Source organism: Tenrec ecaudatus, chromosome 9, assembly GCF_050624435.1.
Source record: "Tenrec ecaudatus isolate mTenEca1 chromosome 9, mTenEca1.hap1, whole genome shotgun sequence".
Classification (NCBI taxonomy): Eukaryota; Metazoa; Chordata; class Mammalia; order Afrosoricida; family Tenrecidae; genus Tenrec; species Tenrec ecaudatus.
Window position 1 is genome coordinate 100,401,642 of NC_134538.1, and position 20,966 is coordinate 100,422,607.

Genomic DNA, 20,966 nt, shown 5'->3' on the forward strand with positions numbered 1-20,966 from the left:
GCTCCTGACATCAGCTCCTCATTTTTCTCCTTTCCTCTCCGCTCCCCCTTCCCTCATGAACCTTTGATAATTTATAAATAATTATTTTTGACATATCTTACTCTGTCCGACGTCTCCCTTCACCCACTTTTCTGTTGTCCGTCCCCCCAGGGAGGAGGTTATATGTAGATTCCTGTAATCGGTTTCCCCTTCCTACTCTACCTTCCTTCCACCCTCACCTCTAGTCCTGAAGGGATCATCTGTCCTGGTTTCCCTGTGTTTCCAGTGCCTATCTGTACCAGTGTACATCCTTTGGTCTAAACCAGATTTGTAAGGCAGAATTGGGATCGTGATCGTTTGGCAGGGGGTAGGGGAGGAAGCACTTAGGGACTAGAGGAAAGTTGTATCTTTCATCATTGCTACACTACACCATGACTGGCTCCTCTCCTCTCCACGACCCTTCGGTAAAGGGGTTGGTCCAGTTGCCTACAGAAGGGCATTGGGTCCCCACTCCGCACTCCCCTCATTCAGAATGATTTTTTTTGTTTTTTGATGCCTGATACCTCATCCCTTCGACACCTCATGATCACACAGCTAGTAGGCTTCTTCTATGTGTGCTTTGTTGCTTCTGAGCTAGATGGTCGCTTGTTTACTATCACATCATTTTATAGAAGAAAATTTCTCAAAAGTACTTTGCTCAATGTAAGACAGATGGCAGGTTGATTTTTAACTCAATCCTTTAGTCTTCAATTTGTAACCTCTTTTATTACTAATCAATGTCACTCAAAATAATATCATATTAATACTTAACTATAAATAACTACCAGTCACTAAGTATTGGCTCATAAGCTAAACCACTTTTACTAAATTAACTTCCTCACTTAATGTTGGAGATGTTGCAATTTGTGAAACCGAATAAAGATGGACAAAAATTTGATGAAGCAATTAACTGACTGAATAGCTAACCTGATAAATTTCCTTTTTTTTTCCCTAAGGGGAGAGCACGTGTGTAGTCCCCCCCACTACCACCAATTATGCGGTCGAGTTTCCCACATTTGGGGAAATCGCAGGGGTCAGCACATCCGGAGTGCAGTGGATAAGCCTGGCCCTGGGAAAACCACCTTCGTGATCATGGTATCTCCCCTGCCAGGTAAGTATAAATTTCCTCTTTTGATAAGTGGATTGCAGTACTTTGAAAACTGAAATTTGAAGGATTATAAAATATATTTATACCTCAAATGAATATAGATTGAGATACTTGATTAAAGAATGTATACAACTTAATGCTTTGCTTATCATATAACTCAATAAACAATTGATCACATTACTGATTACAAAAGGATAATCAACATTCTTCACATTATTCTGTCTTTAGTCCACAGGAAATATTATTGCAATTATTTTTCCTTACTACAATACAAGACTTAGGAAAGTATTTAAAATTAACAAATTATAAGGCTGAAAAAATATTCTTAGTACAATTGTGAAGAACGCTCTTCTTCAGCAAAGACTTATGAAAATAATTTAAATTAACAAACTATAAGGCTGAAAAATATTCTTGATACGATTGTGAAGAGCCTTCTTCTTCAACAAAGATGCCTTAGGAAAATATTTTAAATTAACAAACTATAAGGATGAAAAAATATTCTTGGTAAAATGGTCAAGAGCCTTATTCTTCTTTAACAAAGAATACCATATTAAAACCGCCAAACTCCTACACCATCAACTTGATTCTGATTCATAGTAACCCTATACGACAGAGTAGAGTTGACCCTTTGTACTACCAGCCTGTATGGGAGCAGACAGCTTTGGATCAATCAGCAGGTAGGTTCAAACTGCTGCCCTTGCATTTAGCAACCTAATGTGTAACTCAATATGGTACTACCAAAGCCCTTACCACACTCATCCTAGTTATTAATCACTCTTAGATTTTAAGTGACATACCGTATATACTCGTGTATAAGCCGTGTTTTTCAGCACAAAAACTGGGGTTCGGCTTATACATGGGTCACTGGTACCCCAGCAAGGTGCAACATCTCGCGGGTGATTGCCATTCCTCCGTTGTTCATTCAAAGTCCCGCTGACACTGCAAGGCTTTTAATGTTTATTTACTCACATCTAACCAATCAGAGCCGTCCTATGACGTGGATGGCTCCAATTCACAGAGGCACCCATAGTGATTCACTTACTGGCAGCTGAACTGGTAAGGATGTTTCTGTGGCTGCGCTCCGTCTCTCCCCTCTGCTCTCTGTGTCAATGTACATCCTGCATTTCCCACCCTAGGATTATACTTGAGTCAATCAGTTTTTCTGGTTTCCCAGGTAATAATTAGGTACCTCGGCTTATACGCGAGTCAGCTTATACTCGAGTATATATGGTATATCCCTAATCAATTTAATGACTATTTCAGATGGTTCCTGCAAGATATGTCTGTTTACTGGTAAGGTAACACAGCAACACATATTATTTTTCCTTCTTCCCAACTGAGGACTTTAGAATAGTGAATCCTTTTGTATTTACCTTTACCATCAACAGAAATAGTCAACATTAACAAATCAATACAATAAAGTAATACTTGCTTTCATGGTCACTAGGCTTATCATTTTGACACGTTTCAATTTCTACAATGAACATTATAGAAATCCTGTACATTTATCTCCTACCATTTATACAGATTTTTATCTAGTTAATGAGCCAAATATATATCCAAATTCATTTTCCTCTAAGCCTTCTCATCTTGAAATTTTCTGTGTGGTATGACCTACCTCTAAAGATAGGCATCAATTTGGTATTAACGTAAAATGTGTATTAATCACACTAAATCTGTTTCATTCACGAAGGTATTACTTCAGTAATAAATATAAACATAGTAAAAAGTTTCTTAGAAAGTAAACCTCAAATATAAAGACAAACAGTGCTGCGGAGCTTGTCATATTGACAGAACCAAGCGACCCTTACAATACGTTGAATCCAATATCCCAAATATTGTATAATGGTACTAAATTGTATATAAACATATAGTATCACAGTTTCATTTGTATGTTAATGTATACTTACATTGTTTTTAAATAAAGTAAGTTATCATTCACAGAAAATGTGCAGTTTCATTCATGTGTCATATGTGCCTGTAGCGACAGGTATATTGTTAAGAAATATCCATAAACCAAGTATTAAAAAGTACTCTAAAACCTCTGTACTTTAGTGTAATGTATCAGTTACTAATCACTGCTCACACTGTTACCTCAGATGTACTCATTTGCTCACTGGTCCAAATTAATCTCATCCTTTAATATGCAACTCAGTGCCACTTATTTTTTCATTGGGAATTGAGTGGAGTTTACATTTCAGATCAATTCTACATTCAAGTTCAAACCACTCTTCCCACCTCCTTAGTTTTTTCTTCTTCCTTCTTAGGGCTTTCCCTCTTTCCTCCCTTCCTTTAACTCAATTCAACACCTGTCAACTAGTCCATTGCTTCATCTTCTCACCCCTGCCTCCTACACTTGGTAACCTCCAAAATCTGTTTCTTCTGGTATGCAAGTCGTTGTCTTGGTTTTTATATTTATAGTAGTCTTCTCAAGCAGTATTTGTCCTTTTGTGACTAATAACTTCACTGAGCAAAGTGGTCTCCAGGTCCATCCATGCCAGGAAGTGCTCCCTGGGTCACCAATGCTACTCCTCTATTGATGGGCATTTGGATTGTTTCCAGCTTCTTGCTATTGTCAAGAGTGCAGCAATGAACATGGGAGTGTAAGTATGTATTAGTGCTATGTCTCTTACTTACGTAGTATATCCAACAGAGATATTGTTGGATTGAATGGAATTTCTATTCCCAGTTGTTTTCTGTTTTAATTGTCAGTGTGAGATCTCATCGCTGCCTTGATTTGCATCTCCCAGATAGCTACTGATCTTGAACATTTTTAATATTTGTTAGCCAATTGAAGGTAATTTTTAGTGAACTGCCAGTTCCTGTCCTTTGCTCATATTTTCAAGAGGGTTTTAGGTGGTGAGGTAGTTTATTGTTCCAACCTGGCCGATAAACACATGGGGGTTAATTGAAAGGCGGAGGGATAAATGGCTCAGTGAGCCTCGCCTTTCTAGTTCTCAGGTCTCTTGTTTTCTGATGATCAGACCAGGGTGCAGCTGCCTTAGCCAGTTCCCTGCTTTAGCTGGCAAGGCTCACTTCCTGCAAGACATCCCGGAGGAGAAGCCACATGGACCTACCCTGATGCATCCCTGGGTGCTGTAACAGCCGTGTGGAGACCCTTGCCAGCACTGAGATGCTTACACATTCACTGACTCAGCTTTCCTCCTGCAGTCGGCATCGTTGCGTCTGTTTTGTGAGCTGGAGGAGGACATTGTGGATTGGTGTTGGACATATGGGTTAATGTTGAACTTGTGGGCTTGGGCAGCACTGGGTTGGGATGTTTTCTTGATGCACACTTAACCTTTATATAAAACTCTCTCTTATCCATGAGTTTCAGTGAATTTGTTTCTCCAAAATACCCACATTAACACAGGTGATTTTTCCTTCTTATTGAGGTATTGCAGTTTTCTACAAATTTTAAAGATTAGTCCCTATATGTTGTGTCATTTCCCAAAACTTTTCCCAACTCAGTGGGTTCTCTTTTTACTCTTTTGATGCACATAAGTGTATGTTTTCCAGTAGGTCTCAGACATCACTGGTTCTCTATTCGGTTCACTGCTCTATGTACTATCATTGTACCAGTTTTAGGTTGTTTGGCTACTGTGGTTAAATACCACTTTTATACAGCACTTCCAGAGTCCCTGAAAAAAGGGACTTAATTCACGTGGGGATCCAGCAAATGAATTTTGGTTTCCATTTGCAGGGTCCCCACATGGATTAAGCCTCCAGGGAAATACTCTGACCATAGTTAAGAGATGTGAATAGCGTTGCTCTCAGACAACATTGTAAAGTTGATTATAGCAGATGCAGGCAGGTTAAAATTTTACAACTTATCATTTGTTGATCTCCCTTTTGACCTATTTTTAAAGTTGTTTCAGTTTTAATATTTTCTGCTTTCTTTTTGGTTGAGGTTTTCTTATGCTTTGTCTAGTCATTGTTGTTGTTTTTCTTCTTTGTTTGCTTCCTGTTTGTGTTTTGTATGATTTTCTGTGCATGAAAGCCAGGCTAGGTAGAGCTGTAAAGACAGTAACTGGATTGATAATTGCCTAGTGGCATGGCAGGGATAAATGGGGGATATGGGGAGCTAACAAGTACAAAAAGAAAATGTCCTGACATTGCTTGTGGTGACTGTTCAAATCTTAATATGACTGAGGCACTATTACTGTGAATTCTTATTACATGTTGTCTCTCATCCTATTTATTATACTCTCTCTGTTTTGTACATACAGGAATTGTCTTAACCATCCTCCTTAATACATTAGTTAAAGGCTTGTTTAATGCATTTATCTTGAATACTTATCTTCAAATTTCAGGTTCACTATAGATCCCTAACATATATTCTGAATGAATAAATACACAATTAAATAAAAACATAAATCTGGGAAAATAACAATACAAATGACAAATCTGGAACCATTAAAAATATGAATTCTGAAATGCTGTCTAATAACCTGTACAGAGGAGTGCTGGTAGCATAGTGGTTGCACACGGAATTGCTAATGACAAAGTTAGTAAACCCAGCAGACGCTCCTGGGAGAAAGATGAAGCAGTCTACTACAGGAAAAATATATAGCCTGCAAACTCTGGGATGCAGTTCTACTCTGTACTTATATGATTGCTAAGAGTCAGAATTGACTTGACAGTTGTAGGACCCTGTACTGGGTCATGGAATCTATATCCCGGTTCATAGCCAGGATTTTCTTTAAAATTGAATAGAAGAGAAAATATCCAAGTTCACCCTATGTATTAAACGTTAAGTACTGGTTTACAAACCTTCAGTTTTAGTATTACACATAAATGTGTTATGTAAAAATTTCATACACATAAGGTATATTAGGTTGCAGACCCTATGTAAAATATGCACACGTATACACACGCACATCCTTTCCTTACTAATCAACATAATTATTAATTAGGTTCCAAAGACCAAATCACTATGCAAAAATAGGTGATATAAAAAATGGAGGATGATCACACCAGATTACAAAACTGACTGCAAATTACACCATTACATAACTACCAAACCACTGAGAATCATGGTCTAGTGAAGTTGATAAAGCCTTAACCACTATGTTCAGTTACTTCATACCTCCTTACTGCCAGTCAATATGCAAAATACTATTTTACTATTGTCGCTAATGCAAAGTGTTCAATAATAAGGTAGTCAGTAAATTAGATGTATATATTTTTACTGTGGATTAAGGTACATTTAAATTATACTGTATTAGGAGCCCAGGTGGCATTGGGCTACACACTGGGCTGCTAACACAAAGTAAGCAGTTTGAAACCACCAGCCTCTCTATGGGAGAAAGACAAAGTTTTTCACTTCCTTAAAGAGTTACAGTCTTGGAAACCCACAGGGGCAGTTCTATCCTGTCCTACTGGGTTGTTGAGTTGGAATTGGCTTGAAGGCAGTGAGTGTGAGGGTTGTAGTTTGAGGTAGTTAATAAAGGAACTCTACTGCTACAGTGTGTAAGTGTTTGAGCAGTTTGAACCCACCATAAAAGAAAGATGTGACAGTCTGCTTTCATAGGATTTGTAGCACTGGGAACCCTACCAGGCAGTTCTACTCTGTCCCTTCACGTTGTTAGGAGTCTAACTGACTCAATGGCAGTAGGTTTTTTCAGTGGTTAATGTACCTTGGATTCTTGATACTTTTTCTTTCCCTCTTACTGTATCTTCTTTCCCTCCGATTTTCCCAATGAGTCCATGCACAGCACTATTTACACTGATTCCGTTTCCGTCCTCAATGCTACTCTTACTCCTATCTATGCTTCCAAGTGACTCTTCTAGCATCTCTCTCAACTTTCGACACTATTCCCTCTACTGCGGCCAATTCTGACATCCATAGTGTGAATCCCTTGCTTTTTCATCTTCTATAATGTAATCTGCATTTATATTGCCTTCCTTCCCTTAATGCATTCTACAACTATCTACTGAGTCCATTCTCTGTGCCAGGCACTGTGTTGGTGCCAGTAATGGCAAACAAAACAATCGAACTCTTTGCCTGGTAAGAGCTTTCTAGTGGGGAATGCAGACGTGGAAACAACCCCGTAAGTACTTTGAACTGTGGTAAACTCAACCAAACTCACTGCCATTGAGTTGACGTCAACTCATAAGAACCCTATAGTCAGGGTACAGAACTGCCCCGGTGAGTTACTGAGACTCGATTACTCTTTATGGGAATAGAACCCTGTCTTTCTCCTGCCGAGTAGCTAGCAGCCCCACTCATAACCAGTATGCTGTCAGGGCTCCTGTGAACTGTGATAAGTACACTAACATAGTACCACACACTACAACTTGGAGTAATGTAACCTAGTCTAAGATAATGCGTGTCAGAGGATCCTTAGCAATTAAATGTTGTGAGAAATAGGAAGAACATTTCAGGCAAAGAAGAAACTGCGTAAACAAAGCTAAGATTAAAAAGGGCTTCACATGAAAGGAAATTTGATAGAAAGCTAGCAGGGAAGACAAAGGAGAGGGGAAGCAGAGGTGATAACCTGGCAGGAGGTCATCAGAGACTGGCTTTATGGTAAGTGCAAGAAGAAACCAATATAATAGAAATTCTAAGCAAGGTAAATGGGAGAAAGGTGATCACATTTTAAGTGTCAACTAGCTTAGATATTTTCCACGAATTCCCTTCACTTAGTAAATACATCCCTGGTGGCACAGTGGTTGAGCTCTCTCGGCTGCTGGTTCAAACTAACACCCACTCTGCTGGAAAAAGATGTAACAGTCTGTTTCTGTAAAGATTTAAAAACTGAGAAGCTCTATGGGGCAGTTCCACTCTGTCCTCGAGGGTTCACTGAGAGTTGGAATTACCTCAATGGCAATGGATTGGTTTTAATACACTAGTTTAACAATACACTTCTGGGCTACCTGCCACCCCAAAATTATTGATTCTTATCCATCTGGCTTAAATTAAAGGGAGTTGCTTTGTACGTATTCCCACTTTATTGTTCCACATTTCCTCAAAAATTTTATACGTTAAAAATGATTATGGTATATTACAATTATTCATAAAATGGCTACTATTTTCGGTTTTCAGTTAACTTACATAGACAAATCCTCAGGTTTATGAACCTTTAACTTGTCATACAACCCTGAAGTACAGTGCATGAATGTGGTTCTTCTAGCCACAATCTCTTGAACTCCCACCAAATGACCTTTTCCTGATGGATCTGGGTAAGTGTATGTGGACGTAGACACTGATAGGATTCATTTGAGAATGCCTGTTACTAGCATGCTGCTGGGTAGCAAATGAACCATCAGAAACAGGAAGGGGGAATCCATTTCCAGTAGGAGAGAAGAGCCAGGCACGGGCCCTGTCCTCTGGGCCTGGAGACTTCTTCACAGTGAACCTCTGTGATGCAGGCGACAGCACTGACAAAGGAGCCAAAGAGAGGAGCAGCAGCAGAACAGGAGACAGAGCCATGGACTTCCCAGCCCACAGAGCAGGTGAAGCAGAGTGCCCTTGGGCAGGAAGCTAGCTTGTAGGGCATGGGGGTGCTTCTGGGCACTTAATTTGGGGAATTGGGCTCAGACCCAGCAGCTGAAGCTAATGGCCTTTTGGTTGAGCCTTATGATGGAGTAGCATGCCCTTTGGGCATTTATTAGCAACCCTAAAAGAACCTTATAACATGTCCTGACAGAACAACTGTATCCTGAGCATCTCCACCTGAATTGTAACCTATTAACGTCCATCAAGAATCCCATAATCATAAGCACTGTCTGTCAATTTTGAGCGGCCAATTAATTATAGAACCTAGCTGAAAAGTATAAAGTGCTGTGGGAGCAGAGCAAACCCAGAGTTACTAATCAATCCCCTGGTAAAAGGTATTATATTAAAAATCTGAGGTACATACAATGGTCCATAACAAATAGGTGCTACTTTGCAATGCCCATGAAAACTTATTGTTGTATTAAGAGTCTTTGATTTTTTTTTTATGCACAGAAAGGTAAACTACATGTTAAGATAAAGATTTGGCTGATACTAGATATCAATTATAACTGTTAGGCTTTGTGTACACAGTTGGCTTAGACTAGGAATGGAATTCATTTACTATCTGCATAATGTAATGTTAAATAGACCACTTGATAAGGCAAAAAGGTAACAGATGCTAAATTTAAAAATGTTAACATGGAACACTTTAAAAGTAAGTGGAAGATAATCATTACATGACTCTTAAACCCCTTTCATCTCCTGTATAAATAAAGATTGTGGGAGGACTAGGAACAGGCTATGGCTGGTGAGGGAAGAAGTAGAGTGTGTTGTGCGACATTGGCCTATGGATCTCTCCTGCTCCTTAACATCTTGCTGGGTGAGGCAAGAGTGCAAGGCGTTGGACATTCTCTTTAATTTGGCCATTTTTCAGGTGCAAGCAAACTTGAGGATAAGGTTATGTCTCCCTATGAGGCAAAGATCAGGCTTTCTTACCACTTACTGTAGAGCACTATATTTTCCAAGCTCAGTGTTTCTCTCCAGTCACTTGATCTACTATCAGTGCAGGTGTTCATCTGGGCTTTGCACATGACTCTTGGGAGTGTTGGGGTCAAAGAGAACTGATACAAATAGGAATCCCTTGAGACTTGCTGTGAATAATACAGACTTTTATCTCTCAACCAGGAGTCCCATGTCTGCTGTCAGTGTCCAAATAACATTAACAGTCTAACTTAGTATGTTTAAAATAGGATAAAATCAAATCTAAGACTTGAAAAGGTACACATCTTCCTTTATCTTAAATCAAGAAAGAGTTTTAAAGGAACAATCTGGAAAGATTGGTTATCTCTTCCTTGAAGTTAAGGAGCATGGAATACTGGCATCTGACTCCACGGTGAATAATGAGAAGGGTCAGCGAAGATGACAGTTTTGTTGTTACATTGGAGTCAGCCTAGTCTTCCAGTGATGAACCAAACTACAATATGTAAGATTTTCCTATCAATAATTTGGGAAACTTGAACATGAAAGCTATCACGGAGGACTGTCTTAAGAAGGCAGCCTAGAAAGATGAATAAAGCTCAACTGCTGGAATGCTAAAGGTTATTTCTAGAACCCTAGAAGTTAAGGAGAGAATATAGGATTCATAGACCCAGGCAGACATAATTTTGAGTAAGAGAAACATAGAACAATGAACTCTCAAACTCATAAAAATATTCTATAACCAAAGCATTAAAAATTTGTCAAGCCCAGAGAATATAAAGGTCTCTTTCTTATAAGACTACCTGTTATGTAGGAATTGCTGCTCTTTCATTTCTCCTACTCATCCAAGCTCCAACTACACAATTGTCAAAGAGCTCCCATGGAGGTATGCATAAAAATGAAAAGGAGCTTCCACCATCTCTAGAACTATGACAAGTCATCCTGCTGCAACAGGCCCCTGCTAAGAAAAGGGGTGTGGCTATAAACATGAAAAAAGATGAAAACTTTTACTGGAAAAGACCAGACAGAATTTGATGATTTATAAGGGCTTATAACCCCATATACCTAAAGTGATAAAAAATATATTGCAACTATTCTAATTTTCCATCATAGTTAAGAGAACTCTATATTTTGAAAAGACATTAGGTGTCAACATAAGGTCTTTTTGCAATTATCTCTTAAAAGCCTTAGCTATTTTTTCTAATATGCAATTACACTCTATTGTCTTTTTATTTTCAAATTCTAGAGTACTATATATAATACTGAGCATGCATACTTACTCATGTGTGGTGATTCCACAAATAAATGGCAGAAATGTAGTGACACGACAGGATTACATCCCCTTGGGCTGAGCCTGGAGTGGCTCTACTAGTTATAGCCTCGTAATTCTCACCACATGATTGAATGGGGCCATAACAAACAGGGTGTGTAAAACTCTAATAAGGGGGATTGGTCAGTTTTGCTAGTTCTCCAAGTACAACATGAGTCATTTCAGAAGCAGGAACAAGAAGCCTTCAACCAAGTAGAACCACAGGCAATGGCAGAGGCAGCAGAAGCTGCAATGCTGAGACCATGATACAGAACAGTGGGCTTCCAAATTCACAAAACAAGTAAAACGGAGTGTATCCAGCAAGAAGACTGGCTTGAAAAATGATATGCCCTTTGGATATTTATCAATGCTAAATTAACTCTGTAATATTTGCTGGAGTGCAGAACGCTTAGGTTGCAAGATCTCAGGGCTGAGAGGCTGAGGCCCAGAGAGACACATATGTATCCTCGCATGGCTGGGAAGAGGCACTGCTTCAGATAAAGCACTGTATCCTTAATGCTTTCTCCCCTGCTAATGTTAACTGATAAACCTCCATAATTGTGAGTACTGTCTGTAAGTTCTATATGGACATTGCAAGAGATCATCAAAGACAGTGTGTCATAAGACAAATGGCTGGTGACAGAAGAGAGTATACAAGGTTGGAGGGTAAAGACATGTCTTGACTTCTGCTTCAGAAGAATCTTTCTTGGCCAGAGAGGGGGTTGTGTAGCCAGAGAGAGGGGGTTGTGTAGCCAGAGAAGGTTAAACGTGGTCCCCATGCCATTTTCTTAAGCTCAGTATAGTCTAACATAAATAATGGCTCATAGGTGCTTGAAATGCATATGTATTCTGTGGCCACAACAGCTGCAACAATGAAATTAAATATAGTAATTGTGAGGATGGCACAGGACTATACAGTGCTTTCTTGTGTCATGTACAGGATCACTAAGTGGCAGAACAAGCTTGATGACATTAACAACAATGACAAAAGTCACTAAAGTGAGTTTCCTATATATGTTAGGCTAAGTGGAATAATAATGTTGCTAAAACCTATCTCCTTGCTTATTTGTGATCTAGTTAGTTTTGCTATGAGGTATTGAGGGTAGAATACTCAAATTTCCAACGACTGTTGAACTGGCAGTTTGTCCTTTTTTGTTGTTCCATGCATTTTGAGGCTCTTTTAAAATTCATAACCACTTCTAATTGTTTTATCTTCCTGATAAACTAAACTTAGTATCATTATGAAATTTCCCTGTTTGTCTTTAGTACAATCTACTTTGACTAATATTAATACAGCTACTACAGCTTTATTATAACTACTGTTTTTATTTTTTTTTATCTATATTACTTTCAACCTATATGTGTCATTTAAGGTGCATCTCTTATGGACAGCATACAAGGGGGTATCCAAATGGAAAAAAAGCTCAGCTAGGCAGATCTTTCTTAGTCTATATTTTTCCCACCAGGCTAGCTCTGAGTTATTGCACCCAGTGGCATCACCTTGGAAGGTTCTCTGCTCACGGTTAATTCTTTCCTAAAAGCAGTTTCACTCAAACTTTGACTTCTGTGATGGAAGATATAAAACAGTGGTGTGCGGCTGTGAAATTTTGTTTCCTGCTCAGGAAAAAGGCTGCAGAAACTGTTGTGATGTCAACACAGCTTACAAGGACAGAAGAATGGCAAAACTCAAGTGTATGAGTGGTTTTCTGATTTCAAAAAGGGTGAAATGTCGATTGATGACAAACCTCGTTCTGGACATCCATCAACTTCCTGAAAGGACAAAAATGTTGACTTGTTCTGCATTTCAAGTTTGTACTAGAAGGTCAGACTGTTAGTCAAGCTTTCTATTTAGAGGCTATGAAAACATAGTGTAACAGTGTGCAACCAAAAAAAGGCTGATTTGCAACAGACAGGGGACTAGTTTTGCCACCACAACAATGCACCTGCTCACAGAGCCATTTCAGTGAGCCAGTTTGGGGCAAAAGGCACCATGCCTCTCTTGCCCCATGCACCTTACTCACCTGACCTCGCTCCGTGTGACTTCTTTTTGCTTCCTCAAATGAAGAGGGGACTTGAAAGGACAGATTTGATGATGTAGAAGAGGTGAAGTAAAAAACGAGAGAGGTGCTGTCAGCCATCCAAACAGATAAACTTTGAAAAATGTTTCCACGAATGAAATTGCAGATTTGAAAAATGTATTAAGTATAATGGAGAGTACTTTGAAAAATAAAATTCCTTTTTTTGGGGGGGGTGCCCCCTCATATAATTGAGTGATACTTTTACATGCAGTCTGACAATCTCTGCCTTTCAGCTGAGTATATTTACTCCATTAATATTTAATGCGATCACTGATACAGTTGAATTTATATGTGATTTTGTCAATTGTTCTCAATTTGTGTTTTATCTGTTTTGTGGTTCCTGTTCCGCTGCTCCTTTAGTATCTTCTTTTCGGCCTGAAGATTGAAACTCTTATCTTTATCTGGGAATATCTTATTTCACATTCACTTTCAGAAAATCACGTTTTTAGATACAGTTCTGTTGGTTGACATTTTGTTTGAGAACTCTGTTGATGGCTACCACTGTTTCTGATGAAAGGTGAACCAGCAGTTAAAGACATTATTGCTACTGGTTCTCAATGTGCCTTAAGTCTTTTTCCTTTGTCTGCCTACGAGATTTTTCCCTTCACTTTTGGCCTATTTGCATAATCTTCTGACATTATTTCTTGAAATTAAACATTGCTTCTTCTGCTCATCTCTTAATTTTTCTCTCATTATATGTATGTGTAGGCAATTTATGTTCTCTAATCGGTCTTTTCATTTTGCATTAACGTTTTTTCTGATTCTCAGATTTTATGAGGCCTATTGGCCTAATTTCAAGTTCACTGATCCTTTTGCCACTTTAAATCGGCAATATAGTATATTTTTCATATAGTACTGTGCTTTTTAACTGTACAAGTTGTATTAGGTTATTTTTTGTAATTACTGTCTTTTGAGGAATTTATTTATTGAGTCTCTCTTGCTCTACTTGCCTTTAATTCTTTAAAATGGTTTCTTTTAGTTCGTTAGTTGTATATATAATCGCTGCTTTGAAGTCTTGGTCTGTTGAATCCAACATATGAAAATTACTAAATAGTTTCTATTGGTTGTCTTTTAACATATTTTAAGAATGGGTAATGCCTTATTTCTTTTCACACCTCAACTTTTGTTGTTGAATATTGGCATGTTAGAAAAATATTGCAACCATTTCAGATTCTTATTCCCCCTAGGTATTATTGCTGTCTTGATCATTTGTTTTCTTAATAACATAATATTAAAACCTATAAAGTCTTTTTATCACACACTGTTTTGGCTAACCGATACCTACTCTCAATTATTATTTTCATTTGTCTTTTTATGCTTGGTTTCCCCTAAGGGGTTGACTGTGTCTCCATAACTCAGCATTCAGCCAAATTTTTATCAGAGGTTTTATTCAACCATCCCTGGCCAGTAAAGAATCCACTCGCTGATGATGAATAGCTGGTTAGAATGAAGATCATCTTCAAAATCAAGGACTTTTACAAGTATATGCCAGATTTTCTTTCCCACAAGTCCTCTAAAATCTCCTTCTGCAATTATTCTTAGGCTTCAGTGGCCAGGGATGTGTCGCTGCTGTTGGTAGGCATCACAGGATTGGTACAGATTCATGGCGACCCCTGTGTAACACACAAAACAGCTCTGTGCCATCCTCACAGTTGTTCCTATTGTTGAGGCCCTCGTTGCACCCACCGTACCAATCCAAGGTACAAGGGTCTTCTGAAGGGTCACCCTCTTTTTTATTGCCCCTCTACTAACAGTCATGGTGTCTACCTCCAGGGACTGGTTTCTCATTATAGCATGTCCAAAGCACATGACAGCGTCTCACCAACCTCGCTTCTAAACAGCATTCTGGCTATACTTCATCCAAGACAAGTCTGCTTGTTCTTTTGGGCAATCTTTCAACAGCCTTTGCTAGAACCATAATTTAAACACATGAATTCTTCTCTAGTCTTCCTCATTCAGCGTCCAACTTTCACATACATATGAGGGAAATGAAAATACTATGACTTGGATCTTGTATAACAGAGCAAAACAGTGCTCAGTCCTGTGCAATCCTCACAATTATGCTATGTTTGAGGCCATTATTAAAGTCACTGTATCTATCTATCTCAGTGAGGTCCTTCCTCTTTTTCCCGAGAGCTGTTGGTACTCTGCCATTTTTCCACCGACCTTGTATCCACACAACTCTGTACCCACTTTCTGCTGATTTCCCTGCTTCCGCTTCACCTTTCTGTGGTCAGAGTGCCAGTTAGCATGGGACTCAGGGACTTTAGTTAGACTGGGCTGGAATGCCTTCTGCATATGAAACTATGTCTTGATATAAAGTTCCTTCTTGTACATAGATGGTCACTGCTTTGTTTGTCTACTCAAGGTCATATTTTGGCTCTTGTGAACTTGTTTTAATTTTATTCAACTTCAACCTGAACTTACACATGAGCCATTGATAGTCTGTTCCTGTTTGCCCCTGGCCTCATATTAGCTGTTGATATTCTCTTCCCACAGAAGTAGTCAATTTGATTTCTGTGTATTTCATCCGGAGAAGTCCATGTATATAATCACCTTCTGCGTTGTTGAAAAAGGCATTTACTATAAACAAATTGTTGGTCTTACAAAATTCTATCATCTGATCTCCAGCTTCATTTCGATCACAGCCAAGACTGTATTTTCCAAATACTGTTCCAACTTTTACAATCCAATGACCAATAATTATCAATGCATCTTGATTTCATGTTTTTTCAATTCCAGACTGAAGATATTGGTTGAATTTCTTCAGTTTCTGCATCACTAGCTTGTGTTTGGTGAATAAATTTGAATAATAGTTGTACTGCATTGGTTTCCTTATATTCAGAGAGACAATTGTCAAGTCACATACAACATTGTACTTCAAGAAAAATCTCTTGAAACGTTGCTTTTGAAAGTCAATATAATCTCCCATTCCGCTGGATCATGCCATTCCCAACACAGTAAATCATGAATAATTTCATGACTCAAAATGGCTAATATCAGTCTATTACTGCTCACTAATGCCTACACTGTCCATCTTTACACATTACATTTCATTTCAGATGGATTCGAATTTTCTTAAATTCACACGGTATACCTTCCAAGTTCTGACTATTAACTGAAGGTTGCAGTGGCTTCTTCTCAGTTTGAGTCATGCCCCATCAGCAAATGAAGGCCTCGAAGGCTTTTCACTGCAGGCCTTACTCCATCTGTGTCGCTTTGACAAGGCAGCTCTTCTCTCAGTCGTACTTGGAGCGTGTTCTGAACTTGGCTCATCTTCTGGCACAATCTCTGACTGATTTCTGCTCATGTTCATTAGGTTTTCAGTAACTGACAATATTTCCATGCCATCCAAAGAGTGGCTAATTCCTCTGAAGTGGACAGGCTAGTCCTTCTTTATAGCTCTGCTGAAATCTGTTTACTTCAGGTAACTGTGCTGTTATTTGAAATACCCGCGACATAGCTTCCAACATTGCAGCAACACACAAACCACTACAGTACAACACACTGGCAGACATGGGGTGGATGAGTATTTAGGTCCACTTTACCTTCTGCTGTGCAGGTGTACAACCTCTACTCAACACATGACATGTATCAAACTTATAATTAAGTCCATAGTTGTGTTTCCTCCTAGAACGTTGTTAAATCCCAACGGATCTACCAATCTATTCATTGCTACAAATAACACCAACACTTCAGACCAGAAAAGTTACTGACCCTTCTGTTCACCTGGTACCAAGCTTGTCACTTTAACCTACAATTCTCCAAATCAAATGAGCTCTCTCCTTAGCAAGGGCAGCAAAGTTGCTGGATTTGAAGACTGTCTCACTTTCCTGGATGAACTACAATGACAAAAAAGTTATATACAATGGAAGGGGGAAGAGCTGTAGTCCAGATTAGAGCACAGCGATATATGTTATTCTTAAATTCAGTAGTTTTTCTGAATGAAATTTCTCAATGTTAATTTTGTTGATTTTAATTTCTAGCACACTGAAATGGTTGATTTGACAGTTTTTTTATCTGCAATGTATGACTGCTTTCTGGCAAGGAGCAATAAAACCTTCTCACTCAGTCTTGTCAGTCATTCTTCATTAAATAATTCATATTATATGCTGCGGTCCAAAGTTCAACTCTACTAAATGCTGAAACTTCTGAGATTCTACCTACCTCAGATAACTGCAAGTGCACTCTTTCATTATTCATATTATATACACAGCTATAATATGTTAGCTATTTTTGACTAGATAGGTAGACTTAGTTTCCTTTCTATTTTGCTGCTGCCAGGGAGGAAATGACTATACATGTGCATTGTGTGCAGGGTAAAAGTAAGATCTGGAGGATTTCTCTTTATCATTAACAAAAAGCTTCTAAATATGCAAAATAATGCTAATAAATGATATCTGTTTAGTTCAGGCACCACAACATATGAGAATTAATAATCTATAGCATTTGAAATGATATTAAAATATCACAAACATATGGTAAAAGAAAACCATTTGAGAGAAATGTTAACAATTACCCTGGAGAAAAACCTACTTATTGATAGGCCTTCAAAAATTTAGAGCAAACTTACTCGATACTGATCCGTTAAACAATGGATCAAAACTGTGGAGCAGAGGTCCTCAAACTGCGGCCCGCCGAGGACATTTACCTGGTCCACTGGGTGTTTTTACCCCGTTTTATATTTTACTTCAAAATAAGATATGTGCAGTGTGCATAGGAATTTGTACATAGTTTTTTTTTAAACTATAGTCTGGCCCTCCAACAGGTTTGAGGGATAGTGAACTGGCCCCTTTAACAAGTTTGAGGACCTCTTGCCATGGAGTATAACATCGAGTTTAATATAAAGCAACTATTTTGACAATTTAGGCTCAAGCAATTTAACTGATTCTCTTGTAGAATGCAAAGTTCCTTATAACACTTGGAATTGTTATAGAAAATATCAACTAGGTGACCTTTCATAAAATTAAATGGAGAAGAATTAGAAGAATAAAAGATAAAAATGGCAGAAAATACAATCCAAATTAGTATCATGCTGTAGGGTATCCAAAATCAACAGTGAAATGGGTCATAAAACTGTTCCTAAAAGACACCTGTTTCAATGTTACTACTGGGTTCAAAGGGAAACAATATGCTGCTGAATATCATAAATAAGGCATAAAAGCACAACACACAACTGAATCACGATATAATTCTATGATGTGTAGTATTGTTCTTCTTTAAACACTAGAAAGCTGAAGTGGAACATAAGCTTTTACTGAAAAAAAGAGACGGGGTCATACACAAAAGCAAAGTTCATTATGGACAGACTGAAAAGGGGAGGGTTCAGAACACAAAGGGCAAAAAACTCAAGACTTCTTCACCAACTACGAAGAGATAAGATTAAACTGAACTTCTGAAAGAGTTATGGTTTCTCTACCATATGTTCTCTGATTTAGAAATTTTCTAGAACCAAACAGTTCTAGACTGAAAATCAAAGTAACTTACCTCTTTAAGTTGATCAGCACTTCCCCATGATGCAGACCGCTGATGTGACCTCTTTTCTGCTCCCTCTTCTGCCCAACAGCTAGGTGTCTTAAAAATATATAAAAATAAGAATAAATTTTCCCTATATTCATTAATCTCATAGCAACGAAAACATATCTCAAAATCTAAGCACATCCACTTCAGGAATTATAGCAAAACCTTCAGAATGCTAAGCGTTTTAGAAGCAAGTGAAATATTTTGAGAAATACTGTCATATTCTGAATGAGCAATGTTCAATCTGTCTACAAATCACTTTTCTCAAAACATTTGATATCTTTTTATCAACATTACTTATTGAATTGAGAGACTGACATATTGCTTTTTGCTTTTAAAGAGAATAACCACACTAAATGTAAAATATTTCTATTGAATGACATAGACAGCAGGTATCATTAATAGAACTAGCTCGGAAGCAGTAAGATTTATAGAATGATTAACATGTTCAATACATAAAGAGGCTGATTGTAATTAATATTTTTGCTGTATTTGGTGAACAATGTATTAACACATTATTTTCTTTAAAAATATAAGACATTTATATGAAAAATATAAACCCACTTAAAAATATAAATTTTTATAAAAGAGGTCAAAACCAATAAATAAGAGCTAAATAAACTGACTCATAATTATCTAGCTACTTAGAATTTTTTAATTTAAATTTCATTTTAGGTTATTTAGCCATTAACAGACATTATACACAAATGAACATAAAACAGCAAATACCAAATAAAGCCACAGATGGTATGATCATTTAGAAATTAGGTAAAATAAAAATACTCTTCTTAATTTTGAGAAAAATCTTTGCACAAAGCAAATTAAAAAACACACACTAAAGCCAAGTGAAAGGAAATTATTACTAAGATAGATATATGCAGCTTAATTTTTTTCATTACATACAGAAAGGGCTACCTTATACAGAAACTGCACTTGTGAATCTGTATAATATTACATGAACTTTTATGAAGAGGCTACTGGCTCTACTATATAAAAGATGGTATGCGCATTTTTAAACTGTTGCCACAGCTTACAAGTAATGTTACTTCAAGAAAACAATAATATAATCAGAAAGCTAGTTGAATAAAGATAGAAACAATCCTACCTAAACAGTTGATTACTAACGTGAAGCTGTGTAGTCATAATTAATAGCAAAAATAACATTTTATCAAACTGGTAAGTGCAAAGATAAGAGGTTACCAATGTACTTCATAAACTGATTTTAAGTAATTAAAATTTCCCAAGTTTAGTCCCAGATAAGACAAACGAGTCTGCAAAGAATTTAGGCCCTACATGTTAGGCTGTTCATCTGCAAGTTCAGCAGTTCAAAACCCCCAACCTCTCTGAAAGTGTTCAACACTCTTGGAAACCCACAGAGGCAGTTCTGCTATGCTGCACAGGGTCACCCTGAGTTGAAACTCACTCAATGGCAGGGGTGAGCTAGTGAGTGAACCTAACAGAATCGTGGTAACAAAATGAAATAGTCAATATTTAACTATTTCAACTAGCAGCATATGATCAAGAACCAATGACACTGAAGGAAGAAGTACCAGCTGCGCTGAAAGAATTAGCTAGAAAACACAGCCCAGGAATTCATGGAATACAAACTGAAAAGTTTCAAGAAGCTGTACAGCACTGGGAGCACTCACTCACCAATGCCAAGACATCTACCTGGTCAACTGACTGGAAGAGTTCTCCATTTGTACACGTTCCGAAGATAGATGACCCAACAGATTGTGCCAATTATAGAACAATCTTATCGATACCACATGCAAGTAATATTTTGGTAATGATCATTCAGCTACAGTTGTAGCAGTATGTTGACAGAGAGTTACCAGAAATACTGGCTAGATTCAAAGAGGACGAAGAACAAGGGCTATCCTGAGGCCAGCTGCTCCTTTGCTGAAAGCAGAGAACACTAGAAAGCTGCTTACTTGTGCTTTATTGACTATGCAAAGGTATTCGACTATGTAGATCATAACAAGCTATGGAGAACCTTAAGAAAAATTAGAATTCCAGAACACTTCCTTGTGCTCATACAGAACCTGTACATGGATCAAGAGGCAGTTTGAGCGAACAGAAGCAAGGAATAGGGGGTGGTTTAAAATTTACAAAGGTGTGTGTCAGGGCTGCATCCTCTCCTCGCACCATATTCACGCAATCTGTATGCAGGGAAAATAAAGGAGCTGGGTTATAGGAAGAAGAATGTGGCATCAGGACTGGAGGAAGGTTTATTAACAACCTGCAAATGAGAACTTGTAGCCCTTGCTGACACAAACCAAGGACTGCAGCCTTCAATATGGGTTAAAATTTAATGCAAATCATCACAACTGAATCAATAGATAATATCATGATAACTGGGGAAAAGATTGAAATTGTCAAGGATTTCTCTTGGATCCACAGTTAATGTTCAAGGAAGTAGCAGTGAGATGGAATGATGTACTGCACTAGGTAAATTTGCTGTACAAGACCTCTGAGTATCATGATGCAAAGCAAGGTTGTCACTTTGAGGGC

General features: G+C 38.0%; 1 protein-coding gene and 1 non-coding gene across 3 annotated transcripts in view; both read right to left on the reverse strand.

The window, feature by feature from the left end:
* The window catches only part of GLCCI1 (glucocorticoid induced 1), a 107,801-nt gene that overhangs the window by 35,717 nt on the left and 51,118 nt on the right, over positions 1–20,966 (reverse strand). For both annotated transcript variants that reach the window (XM_075558362.1, XM_075558363.1), the window contains exon 3: positions 18,420–18,506. In XM_075558362.1, coding sequence (XP_075414477.1) covers positions 18,420–18,506 — 87 coding nt within the window. The remainder of the gene's footprint in view (positions 1–18,419; positions 18,507–20,966) is intronic.
* LOC142457674 (U1 spliceosomal RNA) lies at positions 972–1,137 on the reverse strand. Its single transcript, XR_012786371.1, has one exon. It is a non-coding gene; the product is annotated as a U1 spliceosomal RNA (small nuclear RNA).